Genomic DNA, 21,671 nt, shown 5'->3' on the forward strand with positions numbered 1-21,671 from the left:
GCAAAAAAAAACACCCCATATTCCAGCTGTGTCCGGGGGCTCCCACTGGGCTATCCTGTAATGGGATACATCCAAATCCCTCAAGTCCACTGGAAAGAGAGGGATGTGTCCCCACAGTCAGAGAGAAGGCCTGCCAGCCACCCCAGGACCAAGGCAGGGAAACCTGCACGAGTCAATAGTGGCTGAGGGACCCACGTGTCTCCAGCAGTCTTTCTTCACAAATATCTAGATGACAAACTTCCTGAACTGAGTAACTGGCAGGGCAACCTCTTGGTCATTTACTCCATTTACTCCCAAATTTTAGTTACTATCCATCTTTCAAAAATCACTAAATTTAGCATCAAACATTGGAAAGACTTTGCATTGAAAAAGCTGAGGCCAGATCTTGACTGCTCAAGAATTATGAGAAGATATTTCCTCGCTCAGAGGGATTTCTTGTGATAGACTATTTCCTTCCTCCACTATTTCCTAGCTGAATGGTGAGTAGAGGGAATGGGGTCCCTCTACTGAGGACACAGTTATAGGTTCTTTGTCTTCCATTTAATTAGACAGACATTAAATAAGCTGGAAATTTTAATGAACTTTGAAACTGTTCACTCCTACTTGTTCCACCTTGTGACCAATGAGATATTTTCAAAAATGCTGACTTTGACCAGGGGAGTAGACTGTGGCAATAAGCTGTTTTCCTTAGTGAGGCCTGTGCAGGGATCAATACCCATGACCCAGGCATCACCTTGCCACACTGATTAATAAATTACAGTGGCAAAAGGAAGAATTAAAGAACAAAATCACCACTGTACCAACCTTACTGATTTTATTTCACTGGGCTCACGTGTGATTTTTGTGACTTTAAACAGAGCAAAACTTCCTAGAAGACTTTAGGAAAGAACCACAGAGATGTCTAATAACTGAGAATAAATACAGATAGTACAGAGATGAGAGGCTCTTCAGCTCTTCAGCTGGAGAAAAAAGACAATTTTCAAACACTCTACACCATCCAATAGCAAATCATCCAGAATAGAGTCGGCCCTCCACATCCACAGGTTCAACCAACCACAGACTGATTTTCAATTTCAGATGACTGAATCAGTGGATACAGAACCTGTGGATACTGGGCCGGTGGGGGGGGGGCGGGGAGTAATGAAACACAGACTTGAGCATCCACGGATTTTGGTATCCACTGGGGGGAGGAGGGGTCCTGGTACCAATCACCTGTGGACACCAAGAGATGAGTGTATAGTTCTTGCTAGTGCTCAGTTTAAGAATGTGGGCCCCAGTGTGCATCCACAGCAGAGGACTGATCATCCCTGGAGCCTGTCCTGGATTCTGCATGTCAAGGAAAAGCTTTCACCTTCCTGAGGTGCAGACTAACAGAAATCTTGGAGACAGGTTTGTGACTCTCCTCTAACCAAGTATACAGTATCTTAAAGAATGAATTTTCAGGCAGCTTATCTTATTTCTCCTGCCATCATCTTTCCTTCTCTTCCAATTTCCTCCTTGCTTATTTTGGGTCATGCCTCAGCTGTCCCTGAGAAACAGAGTAAAGTGTGTGTGTACATATGTGCATGTTGCTCTTAGGGATCAACAGAGAAAAAGGACTGTGGCAACTGAGGGGACAGGCTTGGCCAGACTGGTCTACGCCATGTCCCACCAGTAGGGCAGCAGAAGCAAAATGGTAATCAGTGCAGTCTTGTCTTCAGCATCATGTCACCTTTTCTTTGTCTCCTCTTCCCAAGCCCCTACTGTGCTCTGACACAGGCTGGCTTTCCCTAGACACTCTTCTATGTGCTCCCAAGCACCCTACAAAATCGAGCCTGTTGACACTGTTTTCTATCTGAATTAACTGTCACGCAAATCCAGGTTTCCAGCTTCTCTTGAAAAATCTGAAAAGAATGAGCCCCCATCCCCCTATGGCAACAACAGGGGGCTGAGAGAAGATCCCTGCTTTGTTCCGGGGTGTGTGTGCTCTTCAATTGGCCAGTCACTGCCTAACCTGCTTCATTTTTCACCTTCTCTCTCCTGTATGACTCTGTTCCAGTTCTCTGCCCTCCCGATCATTAAAACTTACCCGCCAGGACTTCCCTGGTGGTGCAGTGGTTAAGAATCCGCCTGCCAATGCAGGGGACACAGGTTCAATCCCTGGTCCAGGAAGATCCCACATGCCGTGGAGCAACTAAGCCTGTGCGCCACAACTACTGAGCCTGCGCTCTGGCGTCCACGAGCCACAACTACTGAGCCCACGTGCCACAACTACTGAAGCCCATGCACTAGAGCCTGTGCTCCGCAACAAGAGAAGCCACTGCAATGAGAAGCCTGGGCACGGCAACAAAGAGCAGCCCCCGCTCGTCGCAACTAGAGAAAGCCCAGGTGCAGCAACAAAGACCCAAAGCAGCCAAACATTTAAAATAAATAAATAAATAAATTTATATTAAAAAAAAAAAACTTACCTGCCATATGTAACAAACCAGTGGGGCTGGGCCTCTGCTCACTGACTAGTTTAGCTAATCCATTAAGCTAGTTAATGCTAAACTGTCTAAAGGGTAGGAAGAGGCTAACTCCTTGACTGAAGCCCTTAAAAGAGGAAGAAAGTTGCTAATGAATAAAAATGACAGAGAAAGAACTGCTTCCTGATGGCTCCTCTCCCGGACCTGCAGAAGCGGAGGACATACCCTATGGATTTCTTCGAGCAGCAGCTTGGCACAGTTCCTGCCGAGGTCCTCGGGAAGCACCGCTGCCCCCTGGCCCCGGTGGTTGGAGACAAGTTCAGCGCTGAGGAAGGTGCCGTTGGTGGTCTCAGCAACCAGCCACAGTCCAAAGCCCGGAGACCTGGGGATTCAAAGGCACAGAAACTGAGTAGCATACGAAGTGGGGTTCACATTCACCAGTAAAAAGAGAAGACAAACATCTTTTTGATGGCATTCTGTCTGGTCACATCAGGTCTTATTAGAGTCCCTCCCAGCTCACAATGGACATATACATGACGCAGTGAGGGCACACACGTGACAGAACCAAAGGTGATGCAAATTTGCATTGCTTTTCTTTTCAGCCCTCCCTTCCCCTAGCTCTCCCTTACCTTTCCCCACTCACTACATTGTAAAAGATCCTGCTGTGAGAGTTTGTAACAATCAACATATAAAGCCTCTAGTTTCTGAGGTAGGGGCTTGACACTATTCTGCAGAGTAAATAATACCATCCCCACCTTACAACTGAGGAAATGGACAAATCAAGCGACCTGCACCAAGTGCATACAGCTAGAAAGAGACTGAGATGCGCTTCAAACACAGATCTTTCAGACTCCAAAGCCCATGCAAGTTCTCCACCACGGCACTCGCTCAGCCCTCAGTCACAACCAGCCCAGAAGTACAAGCAGCCTGGAGACCATCTGATTACAGCTCTCCTTGAGAGACAGCAGGCTGTTCCCCCATGATGAGAAATACCACAGGAGGAGAAAGGGCCTAGAGAAGGCCCACCTTTATGTTTTTGTCCCCAAGGGACATCTCTAACTCAGAATTCACTTAATATAACCAACAAGCCAGCATCATGTTCTCGCCTGTGTGTTTCAACCACCAACAGCCAGACCCTAACACCCTTCCTGTCCAGGACCACAAATGTCTCATGTACGTGTACATCCAACAAACATTTGGGGGAAAGCTTCCACAGACCCGGGAACTGGGGCGCCATGGTAAGCACAGGAGTCCCTGCTCTCACGAGGCTTAGTGACAACCAGTTTGATGCAAAACAAAATCAGTCCACAAACAATAAAAACAAGCATCTCTCCACAAAATTTCCGGATTTGACACCTCACGTCTACCTTGCCCAGTGCCTCTTAAACACACACAGTTGACCCTTGAACAACACGGGTTTGAATGGCACAGGTCCACTTATAGACTTTTTTCACTAAATATGTACTACAGTACTGCATGATCCTAAGTTGGTTGAATCCGAGGATGTGGAGGAACGGAGGATGTGGAGGGTCAACGGCGTTAAGTCCCACGCAGGCCCCTGACTGCGGGGGCAGGTCAGCACGCCTAACCCTAGCATTGTTCCAGGGTCGACTGTACCTACTTCCCAGCAGTACACTCCACATGCAAGCACAATACAGCTTTAATAAAGCCTCCTTTAACACAGTCCAACATACATATTCATGAAGCACTTTCTATGCATCTAGCACTAAACCAGCCAAAATATTTGTTTCAGAAAAACTACACGTAAAATTTATGTTTCAAATGTACTATATATGAGCTCACAATAGGGAGGAACTATACTGGTCAGTCCTTAATTTCTTTTAAAAAAAAGTGATTGTCTATGTAGCCAAGGATTAATAACACCTGCCAAGGGAAGAGGGTGCAGTGAGAATGCCGGTTCCAGGGCACTCTGAGTCACCCTTAACAATCTAACACCGTACCACCCAGCATCATCATGGGACATTTAAAGCTCAATCTCAAGTTGCCGATGAGTCACTTGACCAGGAGGAGGGATTGGGCACCCAGCTCACCAGTAGAGGCAGTGGGTAGAGGCAGTGGCATGCCAAAATGAAGAGGAGAAAATGCAGGGAAGAAGCACCAGGAGATAAGCCACCATCACTGCTCTAACCCACTTACATGCATTTCCTAAAAACTTCTAGCTAAACTTTTCCATCCATGTGAAATTTTTGAGGCGTGTGTACTTATTGCAATGAACTTCATATTTAATCAAGACCATTCCATTTGATATTGTATTTGTTTTACAGAAAACAACACAATAACATATTAAGCTCTATGTACTCTACGCCAATCCCCCCCCCCAATTTGGGGTATGTGTATTATCAGGCCTATTTCAAGTCATGTTAACAATGTAGTTGATCACCAAGTGATCTCATTGAAGATGCACACCGGTACAGTTTGCAAATGACAGCCTCCAAAGCTTTCCAACTGGTGAGGGACTAGATTTTTCAAAAAGTCATGACTGTGAGAATCAAAATGGGACCACATTGGACAAATGTACACTGGACAAAGAGCTGACACAGCCCACCAAAAATTGCTGGTCACCAAGCCTCCAGGCCATGGCCACACATAACTCTCACTCCCAGACTTCAATAAGCCTAACTTACGTGGATATTTCACTGAATTAGAAGAGGAAAATACCTACCCGCGACTTTATAATTTCATAATGGAGAAGGAAGATCACCGTTTGTCAACTGTAGCTTGAGATTTAGAAAATGGAACACAAACTTAACATCATGCATTGGTTTTAGAGGTAAATTTTAAAGTGGAGCTTGGAGTTGATAACCCACAAGGCTACATTGTGCCCACATCTCCATCCACGTGTGAGCTTCCTCTCATTATTAGCAAGTATGGGCCTTAACCAGCACTAGAGTCCACTGAGTCAATGGCATTATAAAAAGCCACACTCTAGCTGGAAGCAGCATGGCCTTCAGGTCTGCTCTGCTTCTTTGTAGAGTGAGAGGCCGGACGACAAGGCACTATCGAGTCAGGTCATTCAGACAGCCGCTACTGCTACCTATCCTCCCCCATCCCTCGTAATCCCCTCTCCCCAGAAAACAGCTGACACATAGTTCCAGGCCTGTGGCCAAGAAGAGAAGAGAAAGGAAGTAATGGCATTAGCAGCTACCATTTCTGTAGCACCTACTATGTGCCAGGCATTGCATTGGTGGCTTACATATGTGACCTTTTCATCTTTACAGTAACCTAGCGATGCAGTTATTATCACTCCCACATTATGAATGAGGAAAACACTGATGGTATTTGAGCAATACACCAAAGGTTTGGGACCATCACTGACCTTTCCAACTCCCAGAAAAAGGGCCAGCTCTGCACACAAACCCTTTCCCAACTCTAACCTCTGACATCACCACCACTGTTGCTCTGGATTATGAGCCACCACTGCATTTCTGAAGTCACCTTCATCTTTCCCTTGGGCCTCATGAAGGTCTGAGATCCCATAACACACTCACCCCTCCTTTACCCTCTTTTTCCTTCTTTTCCTGAAGTTAAAGAAAGCTCAGACAGAAGAGCTATGAAAAAGGATGAGCTGTAGTACAACTTAGGAAAAAACTGATTTTTTATCCCACAACAGTCAGTCTCTGATGTTCTTATTTTTAGAAGACACAACCTGAAAACTTCAGATTCAATGTGTAAAGATACTGTCATTCACATTGAAATGGTTAGGCAAAAACAAAGAAAATCCACACACAAGGAAAGCAAATTTGGCAAAATTTTCATTGTTAACTACAAGCAGCAGGAATATACAAGTGTTTGTTGTATTACCCTTTCAACTTTTCTGTATACTTAACATTTTCATAATAAAAAATTAGGTTTTAATTGCTTCCCTAACTCGCTGGTTTCTAAATATACAACCAAAGCCTAAAACAGATATTTTCATTACACAGATCATCATTAACTTTTTATTTTCTAAAGTAAGGTCTTCTGCAAAGGCTCTAACTAAACCAAACTCAAATCTGCAATAACAACTTTCTTTGGCTCTAGGGGTGTTTTTCCCCTTGATGGAGAGAGAAGCTGACTGGCACTTAAACCAACAAAGGATTTTTTCCCCTAAACTGCTATTTACACAGGATGGAAGAACTTGTTTACTTTAATTTTTTGTGGGAACAGAGGACAGATGGGATTTAAAGCTTGCGGCACTGTTTATTAATAGCTGGGCTTTAATTCCCCTAGGCTGGCATCTCAACCCCTCATCACCCAGCACTGGGCACTGTGACGCTTTCCATGCGATAGGTGCCCAAAAGATGCCTGTTGGTAACAATGGCGGTAAGTTGGAAGGAAAAAAACTGAATCATTCTTCCTCTGGCTGCCCAACCTCAGCGCTGGCAACTTTAGCTTCAATCAGACCAGGAGTATGACAAAGGCTAGGGTGGCTAGGGAATTAGGCTCCAAAAACGCACAGACACTTACCTCCCAGAGTTGACTCCTTTCATGTGGTCTGTGTAAATATAGATATCGGGTATAAACTTGTTGAGGATGCTCCTTGCAGAATCCACAATCCGGTTTGCCATCTGAGGTGATACGCGTACCGAATACCTGCAACCTGGAGTTAAGGGTGTCATTCTGCTTGGACTCCACAACAGAGAAAAGTCAGTCATAAAGCTAGCAAATATTTGTGGAACTGTCATAACAAACTGGGACTTCTAATCCATTCTATTCTCCACCTGTATTTATTTACTTAACTTTGTAGTACCATAACTTAATTTTTACATTATTCTTTTTATTTATTATTATTGTATTATTATATAATTTTTTGTATTGTTATAAAAAGCCCTAGGTGAAAAACATCTAAACAATATAGACACTTGGAAAGTATAAAATAAAAGCTGTCAATCCTACTCTAGACTGCCTACCCATCCCTCCTCCCCTAGAAATGGTTCACCTCAATTTTGGAACAAGTAAAGGCAATTGCCCCCCTGTAGGGCATGAGCCAGGCTCCCTCTGAAGTATTCTCTGACCATCCCCACTGCTGTAACCATTGAGTCTTTCTCTTAGGAACCTAAGGCCGGAACAGACACCACACTGGGACTGACCTGGGCCCCTGTGTGACCCAATCCACCCCTGGTAGGCTGACAGGAAAGGCAGAAAAACATTAGTGAAAGAGCATAGTGGGGCTGTTTATAAAGGTATAAACAGGTTTTTGTGTTTAACTTTAGAGCCTATTTTCAGTTATTTAAGTATCGATGATTCTATTTATGGATGATACAGGCTCCTCACAACTGCTACCCTGTGGTCAAAATATTGGTAATTAGCACTTTTACAACAGGGCACCCTCAGAAAGGAAAGGAGAAAGATATCAGCAACTCAAATGAAAAGGCTGGTGCTTGAGAAAGTGGAAACTATTACTTAAAATCAGACTTTCTTACAGAGACTGGCTCTCCCCAGTTCCACCTACCAAATAAAAAGTAAGTATGTACTAAGCACTTCCGATGTTCGCTGTACAGCAAGGGGCAGCTGCGTATGTGGGACGAGGGGTTACCAAAAACAGAGAAGTAACAACATGTGATCTTCCCACTACTCTGATCCAAACCCCATGCAGCAAGTCCAACAGGGAAAACAAGGTGTGTAGTCTGCCCAGCCTCGCCCAACTGTTCGAAAATTCCTGTCAATAACACATTTAATTTTCATTTGAGCTGCAGAAACAATATGCTCAGAGACTGAGCAAAGAATTTGACTGGCATCTGGCTCCCCTTTCTGACCCATCCTGAACATCCACAAAAGATCCAGCTTCCTCATGCTAAGGAGAATCTCCCAGTAACTCCGGGCCCTCCCAGACCTTGAGATTGGACCCCCTAGTCTGCTCGGTGTTCACCCCCAAACCGACACCACCACCCCCAGCTCCACCAACCAAAGTGTTCAAATCCTTCAGCCTGATCTGCCTGCCTTCATTCTTCAACCCAGAGTTCCCCCCTCTCCTGAAATCCTCCAGGCAGCACCGACTGTGGCCTGCACTTGAACTTACCCCATGTCTCCCTTCGTATACTCTCATGCTGTCCTTGCTCTTCGATGAGACCGCACACTCCATAAGGAAAGGGGCTCTACTTCTGTATCCCTCACAAGTCTCTAATACACTACTTTTGTACTCAGAAATGCTCGATAAATATTTGACTTGACTCAAAGGACAAACCCGAAATGAGGAAAGAGCAAAGAGGGATTTTTCAATACACACACACAGCCCAGTTACATCACCACCTCTTCTGTCCAGAACGTACTTTTGACCACAGGCAGCTTAGACAAACAGTCCCAGGTCTCATACCCTTTGGACCAGGTGGGTGCTATCCTTCTGAGGTCTGAAGCTGCCCACTCTCTGTGGGAAAATATAGATGTCATTATCCTGACACATAAGCCCACAGCATTCATGTCTTCCAAAGTTCTTTCAGGTACGTGATCATCTTATTTTATGCTCATGGTAACCCTGAGGCAAGGGCCACATATTCCTGGTTCCAGGGCTCACACTTAGGACAGCTGGGTCACGGAACTAAGATTCAAAATTAAACAAATCCAAATTCCCAGAGACAATCTTCTTCCCCCACCCTTCCAGGGATGTGGAAACCAGGTGGCTAAAAACAGTGCTAATGAGGGCCAGTGGAAGCATATACTAGAATTCAGGCAGTGGAGTAAGGAAGGAAAGGGACTTTAAAGCCGGCTGCATCCCAGAGTCATTATGAAGCTATCTGGCTTGGCGTGGAGGCCCTACCATGATTGGCTAAGGGTTCTAGAATCAGATTATCTGTGTTAAGTGTCAGCTCCAGCAAACGGCATCATTCTGGGACTAATGTGCTATTCTTGGTGCCTCCACCTCTTCATCAGTAAGAAAAGGATAATCATAATACTCTCCTCACAGGGTCTGGAGGCTCAAATGAAGTAATGCACGTAAAGTGCTCAGCGGTGCCTGGTGTGTGGTCGGAGCCCAGTGGATGTCAACAACTGCTTTTCCTACTGGTAGTCCAAGATTCAAATCCCAAAGCAGAGGTTCTTTCCTCTCAGGAGTAAGAGACCTTCCTTGAGAATCTAATGAAAGCTATGAACCCTCTCTCAAGAAACACGTGAACACATAATTTTGCAGACAATTTTGGGGGGTGGTGAATGTCCTGAAGGCCATTTATGAGTACCACGCTGAGAACTCATATCCAAGAAACACAAGTTCATGGCTACAGCCCACATGGAACTCCTGCCCTTCACACTCCCTGGTGTTACAAGTCAGAGAAAGCTAAGGGGTGTGTGTGTGTGTGTGTGTGTGTGTACAAAGAAAGAGACTGATTCTCTAAGTACCTTCCCTATAGTTAGAGAAAGGAAACCAGATTGTCCAACAAATTCTACCTCACGCCCCCCTTCTGCCTCTACTCCAGCTTCTTCACTTAACTCTTATGTACCCAGTCATGAGCTACTGGGACAGCAACACAAAACTAAAACACAGTGTTCCTTTCTCTCTCAGGCAGGGGAAGAATGAGAGTGGGTGGCAGTAAATAAAAGGCAACCGCACTGTCCAGTCACAGCTGCTGGCAGGAACACCACCAGCTCCCTCCCAGTCCCTGGCCAATCAGTCAGAGAGACAGAGAGATGCACTCTGCTGTGGTGGGTGGGCTGGGGGGTGGAAGGGGGCAGCGGGGAGCCCAGTTAAAACCACAAACACACACCGGAGAGCGGGGCTAGTTCTCCCAGCTCGAGCCCTCGTATGGGGAATACAACCTCCAAGCTCAGCCCAACCATTAACCGGCCTTGCAAGTAACAAACCACAAAATCAGCTAAAGCTTTTTCCAAAGGCAGATCTTTTCTCTCAGGCTCCAAAGCTGGCCAAGAAGGTGATCTCATTTCAAACCCACATTCCTTTGAGGTGTTCGAGAAACAGGCAGCTTTGCAGACCAGTGGCTGGAACGTTTGGTTTGCAGACAGGGAACTAGGAAAGGGTGCTGTGTCAACTCTCCTGGGGAGTTCAGAGGAAGGCTCTAGAGTCGGGGCTGTATCAGGCAGGGTTCAGGTGTCCTACCCCCAGCCTCAAGGAAGGTGAGGGGCTTGGGACCTCACCGGCATCCTTCTGGCTCAGAGTCTACACAAGGAAGGTTTGAAGACCACCAGAGAGAAGCCGGGGAGGAACAATGTTGCACCCCAGGTGCCCGGGGCACAACAGCTCTTTCAGCTTTTATGTAAAACACTGTACAACCCCGTTTCCTGCCGTCTTCATCAAAGGCTTCAACACTCTCACAAGGCTTCTGCACCCGGTACAGCGAGTACAGGTGGGATCCCACTGTAACTGCCTCTGTGAAACCCATGTTGTTACCACAGGACTATGGTAAACAAACAGAGCACATGCTGGAAATCACATTTCCAAACTAGAGAGAATGGATTCCAAGCAGAGTTCACTGCCACGACATAGCATTGAGGAAACAAATCTCAAAAGAGAAAAAACAAACTGAAATAGTCCTGAGAGTGTGTAGGACTCCGTGTACAAGGCTATTAACCCATTAACCGCAGCATTTTTGGCAACAGTGAAAAACAGAAGACACCCCAATGGCCAACAACAGGGTTTAATTTGGAATTCTTTACATAGTGAAATACAATGTTAATGAGAATGAGGTTGAGCTATAAGTAACTCACATGGGTCAAGCAGAACAGGCATATTTAAAAAAAAAAAACCCACCTACTCACATCACATTTCCATTTCTCTATAACCTGTTTCTACTTCCTCTGAATCAGAGAACCTGAGAGTTGAACATCACCTTGGGACATCAATGGAAGTATCCATCAACCTGGGGGCTCCCCAGGACAGGAACCATTTCTCCCCCATTCTCTCCTCATACACACAGGTCTTGATCCATAATCCATGGAAGAAGCTTTGTTATAAATTCCTCTGTTCTTGATGATGCCTACAAAGAACTTCAGGTAGCACCCCAAGTTTGATCTTTTATCTCATCAATGGCTCTCTCTGCCCTGTGGCTATGCCACGCCCCCATACCATGCCCTCACCACTCACTGTTCAATCTACTCAAGGCCTCTGAAAAGTTAGTCCACTCCATACTTCTTTTCCTCCAAGAAGGACCACCCTAAAACCTCCTGAGAAATACAAAACTTGACTTTAAGCCCCTATCACCCCAAGAAGCATACATCCTGGTCCACCCCACTCTGTCAAATTCCCACCAGGAAAGCCACACCCAACGCCATCCAGCCCCCACCCCACCCCACCTCTAACACTTGCCCTCACCCAGACCTTGTTGGCACCTAGAATTCTACCACTCTTAATATCTGAAACCCCAAAACACAGTTCCCTAAACATAATTTCTTGTTCTTCTACACAGCACACATATCTACTTCCATTAAACCTGCTAAGGATTCCAAACCCACGACCAGGTGCTTTCTCCAGGCTGGCGAGCCGCTGCTGCATTACTCAGTAAGGAGTGCACTGGCCGTCACTCCAATGCCACGCTCACCAGTACGCCCTCTAACCTGTCCTTCTGCATAACCCACTCACCCTGTCAATCCACACCCAGCCCTGGATGAAAATGGCCCCCTTGCCTCCTCTACTTCTCCTTCTAGGCTGCCAACTGCTGCTGGACCCACAGCCACGCAGCTGGCACCATGATAACATTTCACTTCAGCTGAGCCCTTATTGAAGTCCCACAGCCTTTTTCTTATCTTTAGTTACTATGTCCCTATGGGCACCCCACCCCCCATAGTGGCCCCTATGCCACTGTGACAGCACATCTTTACCACCCCTGTTACATTCCCTTATCATACCCGTGCTGATCCCCTTATCCTAGAACCCACCCTAACTCAGTAAAATTGAAAACCCCTCCCACTGGCTTCCAATTATCGTCAGACTGCTCCATCCTTACCATCCTGCCATTTTCAATCCATCCCCTCTCAAACAGTAATAAAAATAACAGCAGCCACAACTTACCAAGCACTTACTTATATACCACCCCAGTGTCTTGTACCATACGTCTATTACCTCATTTAACCTTCTTTACAGCGCCACAGAGTAGTCGTAAGCGGGCCCAATGATAAATGCGTCAACCAAGACTTGGGGCCAAACATCTCCACCAGTGAGTGGCAAAGCCAGTTAGAATCCACATCTGTGTGACTCTAGTACCTGTGCTTTAATCACCTTGTTACCTTGCTTTATCAGTCTCCCTCTCTCATATATAAATCTACTTTGCCCAAGCTACAAATATACTCAAATCATCACCAACCTTTCTGTTAAAAAGGAAGGGAATCTTCTCAATTCTCTTCCTCAAGTTACCACCTTATCTTTCCTTCTATTCTCTTTCTTGTCAAGGTTTTTGAAAGAGTGGCCTCTGCTCTTCACCCTTTCCCTCCATCACCCTGTAACCTAGAACTGGTTATCTGGCCTCTGCCTCTACCACCCTCTGGAAAGAGCTCCCAGGGTTATCAGTAGCAGCCTGCTGTGAGTCCCTCAGCTTGCTCCCCATCCTAATGCTGACTCCTCTGAGCCCTTCCAAGGCGCTGACCTGGGTGGGCTTCCAAGAAGCTACATTTTCTTTTTCACCTCTTTTTAGAAAAAAACGATTTGTAATTTATTCATAAACAAAGAGTTAACATCCCTGATATACACAGACTTTCCCTCACCAACTTCCCTTCATCAGTTTGTACAGGAAAAGCAGAATAAATGCTTGTCTCTACCAATTTTCAAAAGAATGAGTTGATTTCCAAGTGTGATGAATAAAGGTTTATTTTTTTTAAGTATCATAATAAATTTGTGGATGTAAACTTATTTAATGTGTTTCAATCGACTGTAATTGTTCCTATTGGTGGTTGGATTGTACCACCTTTGGCTAGTAGGAGCCTCTTCAAGTTGGCTTCTATGCCTAGTTGACGTGACTCTAGTAGCCTGTGACAGCTTCCTTGATTTCTGCGAATTTTGCTAGATATTGTCAAATTCTTAACCATAGGGGTTATACTGTCTCACCTTCCCATCAGCCTTTCAACAGAATATGATGTCAAACTTTAGTTTTTTACCAGTCGGATTAGTGAGAGATGGTACCTCAGTGTAGTTTAAATTTTTTTTTTAATTTTTATGTATTTTAAAAAATTTAAATATAGTTATTTGATTTCCTTATTCTCCTCTCAACTCTGATTCTCCCTAGTCTTCCTTCCTGGGAGCACTTATTTTGCTTTTGCTTTCAAGTCTTAGTGACCTCTCACGGTTCCACCCTCCTGCCTGCCTTCTACATGGTACCTGACTCCAAACCTTTCATTTCTAGCTCTCCTGGCCCCTCAGTTACAGTTCTACATTCCTAACTTCTAATAAGTCCTTTCTAGACTTATCCACTTACCTACCTGGAACCACCAAACCCAACATGAATAAAACTAAACTTATCTTCACCGCCACCCCAAACATTTGTAGCTTCTATCTGAACAAATATGTCTTTTCAGGTGCATAAGTGAGAAACATCAAAGTCACACTCAAGGATTCCCTGTTCCTCTAGCACAGACCCACGTTGATCGCTGCATCCTATCCATCCTGCCTCTAGGGCCTCCATAAACTAGCAGCCCTCACCTGTCCCACAGCCACTACCCTCACCAGCTCTCTTTAGGGCATGATAATTCCCCACTATCTTTGCCTCTAAGTGATTGCCATCAGGTGATTAGGTGGTTTTTTTGTTTGTTTTTTTGTTTGTTTTTAACTTGTATCTACCAAAATTTCTACAAGAGCCAAAAATAGCCAAAAGTTCTTTTGGTACCGCCAGAGTTATCTGCTTGATGTGCCAATTCTCTCTCCAAAAGAAAATTACTGACTCTGAATGAAGGTCGACTCCTCGGCACAGCCTCCCACCTTTACAGGCTCCTGCCCCAACTTTCTGTCCCATCTTCTACTACCAAACACCCTTGACTGACCTGCATTCAGGCCACACCACGTTGCCTGCCACTCCCCAGAACCACTGTGCACTGCTCCCTCCACACAGGCCCACATTTCTGCCTGAAGAACTCCGCCTTCTTTGCCCCACTTTACAAGCCTTTATTCTTCAAGGCTCAGTCCAAATGCCCTATCCTCTCTATAGGAAAAAGCAGAGGTTAAAAGCCTGGGCTTTTAACAGAGACAGGGTTCAAATCCCAGCTCTACCATTACTAGCAATGTGACGTGGGAGCAAATTCCTTCTGAAGCCTCAGTTTCCCCATCTACAAAACAGGATGTTAGAGAATTCAAACTCACTTTGAGGCTTAAGAATAAAGTATATAAAATATAAATGTATTAAAACTCCACAATCAAAAGACATAGAGTGGCTGAATGGATAAAACAAGATCCAACTATATGCTGTCCACAAGAGACTCACTTTTGATATAAGGACATAAATAGGCTGAAAGTGAAGGCAAAGAAAAAGATATTCCATGCAAATGGTAACCAAAAGAGAGCAGGGGTGACTATACTTATATCAAACAAAATAGACTTTAAGCCAAAAAAGGCTTCAAAGTCACTAGAGACAAAGGTTATTATATAATAAAAGGGTCAATTGAACCAGAAGATATAACAGTTATAAATATATGCACTCAACATCGGACCACCTAAATACATAAAGCAAACATCCACAAATCTAAATGGAGATATAGACAGCAATGCAATAATAATAAGAGACTTCAGTACCCCACTTTCAATAATGGATAGAACAACCAATGGTTGTCTGAAATTCATATATATGATTAATACCCAAATATAAGACACTCATACAACTTAGTAGCAAAATAAACAAACAACCCAATTTAAAAATGGGCAAAAGACCTGAATAGACATTTCTCCCAAAAAGACATACAAATGGCCAACAGAACTTGGAAAGGTACTCAACAATCACTAATCACCAGGGAACTACAAATCAAAACCATACTGAGATATCATCTCACCCCATTAGAATGGCTATTATCAAAAAATAAATAAATAACAGGTGTTGGTGAGAAAAGGGAATCCTTGTATACTGTTAGTGGGAATATAGGTTAGTGTAGCCACTATGGAAAACAGTATGGCGATTCCTTGAGAAATTAAAAATAGAACTAACCATTTGATCCAGCAATCCCATTTCTGGATGTATATCTAAAGGAATTGAAATCAGGATCTCAAAGAAATATACACACATTTCCATACTCTTTTCAGCAGTATTCACAGTAGCCAAGGCATGAAAGCAACCTACATGTCCATTGACAAACAAATGGATAAAGAAAATGTGATATTTGCATGCAATGGAATATTATTCAGCCTTAAAAAAGGAAATGCTGTCCTTTGTGACAACATGGGTGAACCTGGAAGGCATTATGCTAAATGAAATAAACCAGACAAAGAAGAACAAATACTACATGATCCCATTTATATGAGGAACCTAAATAAGTCCTAGAGACCTACTGTACACTGTAATGCCTGTATTCTATACTTAAAATTTTGCTAGAAGGGTAGATCTTATGTTAAGTGTTCTTATCACAAAACAATTAAAATTTTAAAAATGTAAAATAATAAAGAGGGTGAAAAGAAACTTTTGGAGGTGATAGATATGTTTATGGCACTGATCACGTTGATGGTTTCACAGGTATATACGTATCTCCAAACTCATCAAGTTGTACACATTAAATAAATACAGCTTTATGTCAATCACACCTCAATAAAGTGGTTTTTAAAAAATAAATAAAAATAAATTAAGTATATAAATTATCATAGTGCACACAGAGTAAGCACTTAATAAATGGCAGATGTTATTCATTATTATTCATTCCTCCCACATCTTCCAGACAAATTTGCTACTCTTTACTCTTAGCTCCCCCAACCCACTGCACATCATCTATATCACTTTACACATTATAGCAGAATTATGTGTTTGTATATGTTTCCTTCACCAGACAATGAGCTCTTCTAAGGGAGGAACTGCGATGCATTGGTGGCCCCCAAATCGAAGCCCTCAGGATAGTGTCACATACACTGGAGCTGTTTGCTTAAGTGTTAACTAAAAAAATAAATGAATCAATCAGTCAATCTAGTTATGGTGAGGCAGGTAATAAAATATCCTATCTCAGCCAATAATTATAAATTAATTGTTAAGACTTTTCCAAGATTGTTGTCTAAAATGTAAATAACCCTGGGAAGAAGTAAATTGTTATGAGTTATTCTTATCTTAGGGAGGCAAGAAAAAAATAAGAAATCTGAAGCAAATGCAAAGGATACGCCATTCCTCTGATACGTTTGATCTTTCCTGGATCTGTGAGCTGAATGGGCTTCAGGACCTTCCTTACAGGACATGAGAAAAACACTTCGCCTCCTCCTCCAGGGAGCATTCCCCGTCGCACAATCTGCACCAAGTGAGAAAGAAGAGGTGAGGGTTCAGTAGAGTGGATGACACCCAACCTGGCTGGTTTACACCAAGAATGAAAACCACCATTAGAAAGCAGCAAGCTCTTTCATACACAACTTGTCCATCCCTTCAAGATGAACAGCACCTGATGTTAGCTCCATGGGGGCATGTGCTAAGCAAGGAGACCATGTGGTATGTCAGAAAGAGCAGTGGACACAGAGCCTGCATGGCGCAGTCAAAGCCAGACAGGTCACTTCACCACCAGAACCTGTTTGTTCAACCTTAAAATGAGGGACTGGCCTAGTTCATCAGCTTATCCCACTTCTTAACCATCAGGAACCCTTTTCTCCTCCTTTGGAATTAACTGATCTATCAAAACTCTACATTATTAAATAAAAATGAAGTCATTTTCCTTGTTTAAAAACATCATTTAAAAAAACAGAGATGCTAAACAGCTTAAGATATCCAGTGTTATCACACTGGGTTGATGTAATTCCCTTAAATAGCAAACAGATGCTTAAATTACTTCGACTAAGTTTTGAAAGTAATGTACTAAAAATTCTCAGGGACATTCAGGTTGGGAGGCTCTGGACACAAATTAAGATAAATGATCTAGATCAGAGAGGCAGCATGGTCAGAATCCTGGCTCTACTATTTATTAGCTAAGTTGTTATGAGCCAAGGAGTTAATACATGTAGAATGCTTACAATATTGCCTACCATGAAGTAAGTGCAGTATAACTGCTGGCTACTCCTGTCATTACTAAAGGGTCCCTTTCAGCTCAAAGTCTGCAATGTTTGGTTCATGAATCCTGTGGGTCATCTAATAAATGGCGACTGCAAATGTGCCCCACACACGTGAGGCATATAGCTCTTCCAATGAGTTGGTAAGAAAATCTTTCACACTGATATATACCACTAACAATTTGTACATTCTTACCTTTAGCTCAAACGATTCACCATCAATCCCAAACTGTTTCAATAGAGGGAGTGCTGTTGCCTTAAGAACATCAACCTGTAGAATTATTTCAGAAAAAAAAAGCTTAGTTAAACCTTGAGATGGAAAGAAGAAAGAGCCCGCGAAGCAGGTGAAGGCTTAGCCTCCAGATAGATGAAGCAGTCTAGTAAAGAGAAAAGAGGCTGGCTTACAACTGAGGGTGTGGGCCGGCTCTGCTCCCGAGTACAGACTGTGACTTTATAAGCCACTGGCTCCTGTGGGCCCCTTTTCCACATTTACAATATCATACACCTACCTTATGAGTCATCATGAGCATCATGTGCATCAGGCAAAAAGCACCAAGAAACTGCTGGGCTCATACAGAAAACAGAGACCTATGCTCAGTCTTAATAGGTATAAACACTATGCAAGAAAATCACCTGTTTTAGTATTCTATTTCCAACATGACTGTTTAATGTTTAGAGCTGGTGGCACTCGAGACTAAAGCAAACCAAATGAACTATTCAACCTAAGAGTCCTACCTAAGAATCCTGCTGACACCCACCACAAAGGCATTTAAAGGTGGTGATTCTACAAGGCAGTGAGGGCCTCGGGGGAAGGACAGCCTCAAACTGCACAAAGCGACACAAACCCCAAAGTGCAATGACAGCATCCACAGTTGATGACAAGACAGTGCCAAGTGTAACTGTTATCTCCTCCTCAATCAAAACTCCTTCCTTGTTCATTTGTGGATTGCTCATAGAGGATAAGGTGACATTCAAATCAATGGCAACTCGCCCAAGAACAGCAATCCCTTGCTTGTTTCCAATGGAAAAAGAGATGTTTCTCGGCCCTGCGGGGGCTGACTCTATAGCAGGAGGTGCTGAGGGCACAAGAGGCACAAGCAGAGGCTGCAGGGAAAAGCCCTAATCCTGGCCCAGGCTCGGTCTCCAGTGAGCTGTGTGGCCTCAAACAAGAAAATCTCAACTGTCTAAATTTCCTTGTCTCTAAGGTAAGGAGCTCAGCCTGCCTGTCTCTGAGTTGCTACCAACTCTAACGTGCTAAGAGTCAATAGAACGATACTCCAGCAAGGCTTTACGGCAGAGAATGCGCCCCAGCTAAATATTCTCATATCAGAAAATTAACCAGAGGTAGCAATGACCTATGAAGCCTGGGAACATGTTCAGCATGGATCAGGTGGGGCAGAAGCAGTTACCGGGAAAATTCATTAAAGATGAGCTCATTTCAATTAAATATGAAAGCTACACACATCCACAAACTTAAAATATGCATTTGGGATTGCCAGAACCAAGATGAATCAGTCTAGGCTAGTGTTAAGGGCAGCTGGGGAGAAGGCCAAGCCAGATTCTGGAAAACGTGAGGGCTGCAAGAATGCAGGGCACTCCTGCCCACATGACTCCTGGAACTAGGCAGCCTCCAGCTCTCCTGGGGAAGAGAAGCGCAAGAGAACAGAATATCCCTTCAGGTCATCCTAGTTACACCTGGAGTTATAAAGGATGAGGTCAAATTGACTCTGAGGGTCAGCCAGGAGCCCAAGTGTAACTCCAGATGCGGTCCTGTCTCCTAAGTCACTCTCCATCTGACGTGGAAGGCAGGCAACTCGGTTCGGTGTGACAAAGGCTGGAAAGGCAGCTGTGGGCTGAAGCCCCACCCTGCCTCTTACCAGCTCTGAGACCTGGACATTACCTCCCCAAGGCCTTGGCTTCCTGCTGTATAAAGAGGGGCTGGACTGGACAAGTTCCACAGCCTCCCCTGGCTCCACACACTGGTTCTAGCAGGGGGAGGGTGGTCTGTAGGTTTTGCTTAACGGAAACTAAGCTGTGACTCTGTGCTCAGAGAGGAAAGGCAGAAGTCTGACCCAAGTAGAACCTCAGGGCAAAGGTGTCACCCTTACAGTCCAGCCAGTCAATCAACAGGTAGAAATATGATCAGACTGCACCAAATAGAAAAAGGGAAGCGACCTGCTCTTCAGTTCCCTTGTCTGAAACAGTGATAAGAACACCCACCTCACCTCACAAATCAAATAAATATGGATACAGACTAAGTACACCTAGAACAGTGCCCAGCACACAGTAGACTTCTTTGCCCTTTCAGGACAGTACTGAAAAAGAATGGACTCTTCACACACCAACTGGCCAGCTGTTGGCACCAGTAAATATCTACGGGGGGCTCTAATGTCAAATCACCGAGATTCAAAGGAGACCTCCTAGAAGTTTTCTTCTCAAAATTTCTCCCCATTTCCTATCTTTTTGCCTCCAAGGAAAAATGTCCCTACCCCTTTATATGGCACATCCCACTGCTGCCGCTTTCAACTCTCATCCTTGTTGGATGTCTGCAGAGCTACCCTTATTAAATCCCCCTACCCTTTTTTTTTTTTTTTGCAGTACGCGGGCCTCTCACTGTTGCGGCCTCTCCCGTGTGGAGCACAGGCTCCGGACACGCAGGCTCAGCGGCCATGGCTCACAGGCCCAGCCACTCCGCGGCATGCGGGATCCTCCCGGACCGGGGCACGAACCCGTGTCCCCTGCATCAGCAGGCAGACTCTCAACCACTGCGCCACCAGGGAAGCCCCCCACTACCCTTTTTATTTCAACTCTTTCCTTCTCCATTACACCTTCGCCTCAGCCTACAAACAAGTTCAAGTTTTGTTCGTTTAAAAATTCCCAACCTCAGCTCTTAAGGAATCATCCTATCTAACTTCTGGAAGAATCTCCTAACCTTCCATGGTTCTATTTCCTACTCATTCTGAACCTGTGCCTGCCCTTGCATTCCAATGGCACTGCTCTCTCAAAGGTCAATAAAACTTCTCACTGCCAAATCTCCCTGCCCAATTCCCACGCAGCTCCTACAAGGACTGACTCTTGGATCATCCCTGGCTTCTCAGAATTCAACTCCTGCTTGGCTTCTCCAAATACTTCTATCTCCACAGTCATTGTCTGCAGCTCCTCTTCCCCCAACTCACACCTTACACACTCATTCCTCTTCTTTATTATTCTCAGTCCCTGGAACCATGGGGCCAAAATTCTACTGCCCACAGAGGCCAAAAAGGGAAGTTAAATGAATGGTGAGGTCAGCTAAGACCTGTATCCAACTGAAGATCTCATGCCTCATCCAAAGAGGGCAGGTGCTACTCAGCTCCAACAGATGGCTGCCGTGGAGCAACGGCCATCCGGTGCTGCCACACCAACCTACCAGCATGTAAACTCTGGGGTTTCAAACATGAACAACCAATTCAGATACACACACCACCACCACTACCAGCACACTGTACAGGCCGAAGGAAAAACACCTGTCAGATTAACTGAGCCAAAAAGCCGCCAGTGTTCAGCCTCGGCACTGGTCAGTCTCGGTCTCCTAGGGAGTGAAATTTCAGTAGGTAAGATCCTGATGACCTATCTCTGAGGCTCCAGACAATAATTTCCAACTTTCAACTGGACATCCCCTAGGGATGTCCCCCCAATATCTCAGGAAACAGGACCAAAATCAAACACATCATCCATCACCCCACCACAATCTTCCTCTTTCTAATCACTATCCTTCAAGTCAACCAGGACAGAAATCATGGAGTTATTTATGACCCCTTCCTCCTATCCCATCTCCAATTAGTTATATAGTTATGAAGTCCCTCCCTCCACACTGCCCTTCATATCTGTCCCTACCCTTCCACTTCCCTCTGCATAATGTTCAAATTAGTTGACACCTCTGCAATTCATCCTTCTCTCAACCTCCATAGTTATCTTCCTAAAACCATGACTGACTCTGGGGCTTCCCTTCCTCCAGAAAGCCCTCCCTAGCCCTCAGCACTTTGCTTGTGCTTCTACCAGAGCCCAGAGGTATTCAGCCTTGTGGCCTCCCTAGCTGTGTTCACAGCTGTCCACCCCATGAGACCACGTTCCCTACGGGAAGAACTCATCATATTCATCCTTGTGTG

General features: G+C 44.6%; 1 protein-coding gene across 1 annotated transcript in view; it reads right to left on the reverse strand.

The window, feature by feature from the left end:
- RCL1 (RNA terminal phosphate cyclase like 1) overlaps positions 1-21,671 on the reverse strand; it is a 54,513-nt gene that overhangs the window by 13,204 nt on the left and 19,638 nt on the right. The window contains exons 4-7 of the mRNA XM_060102221.1: positions 17,723-17,797; positions 16,657-16,781; positions 6,912-7,037; positions 2,670-2,826 (exon numbers count right to left, since the gene is read on the reverse strand). Coding sequence (XP_059958204.1) covers positions 2,670-2,826; positions 6,912-7,037; positions 16,657-16,781; positions 17,723-17,797 — 483 coding nt within the window. The remainder of the gene's footprint in view (positions 1-2,669; positions 2,827-6,911; positions 7,038-16,656; positions 16,782-17,722; positions 17,798-21,671) is intronic.

This window comes from Mesoplodon densirostris, chromosome 6 (genome assembly GCF_025265405.1).
Source record: "Mesoplodon densirostris isolate mMesDen1 chromosome 6, mMesDen1 primary haplotype, whole genome shotgun sequence".
NCBI lineage: Eukaryota > Metazoa > Chordata > Mammalia > Artiodactyla > Ziphiidae > Mesoplodon > Mesoplodon densirostris.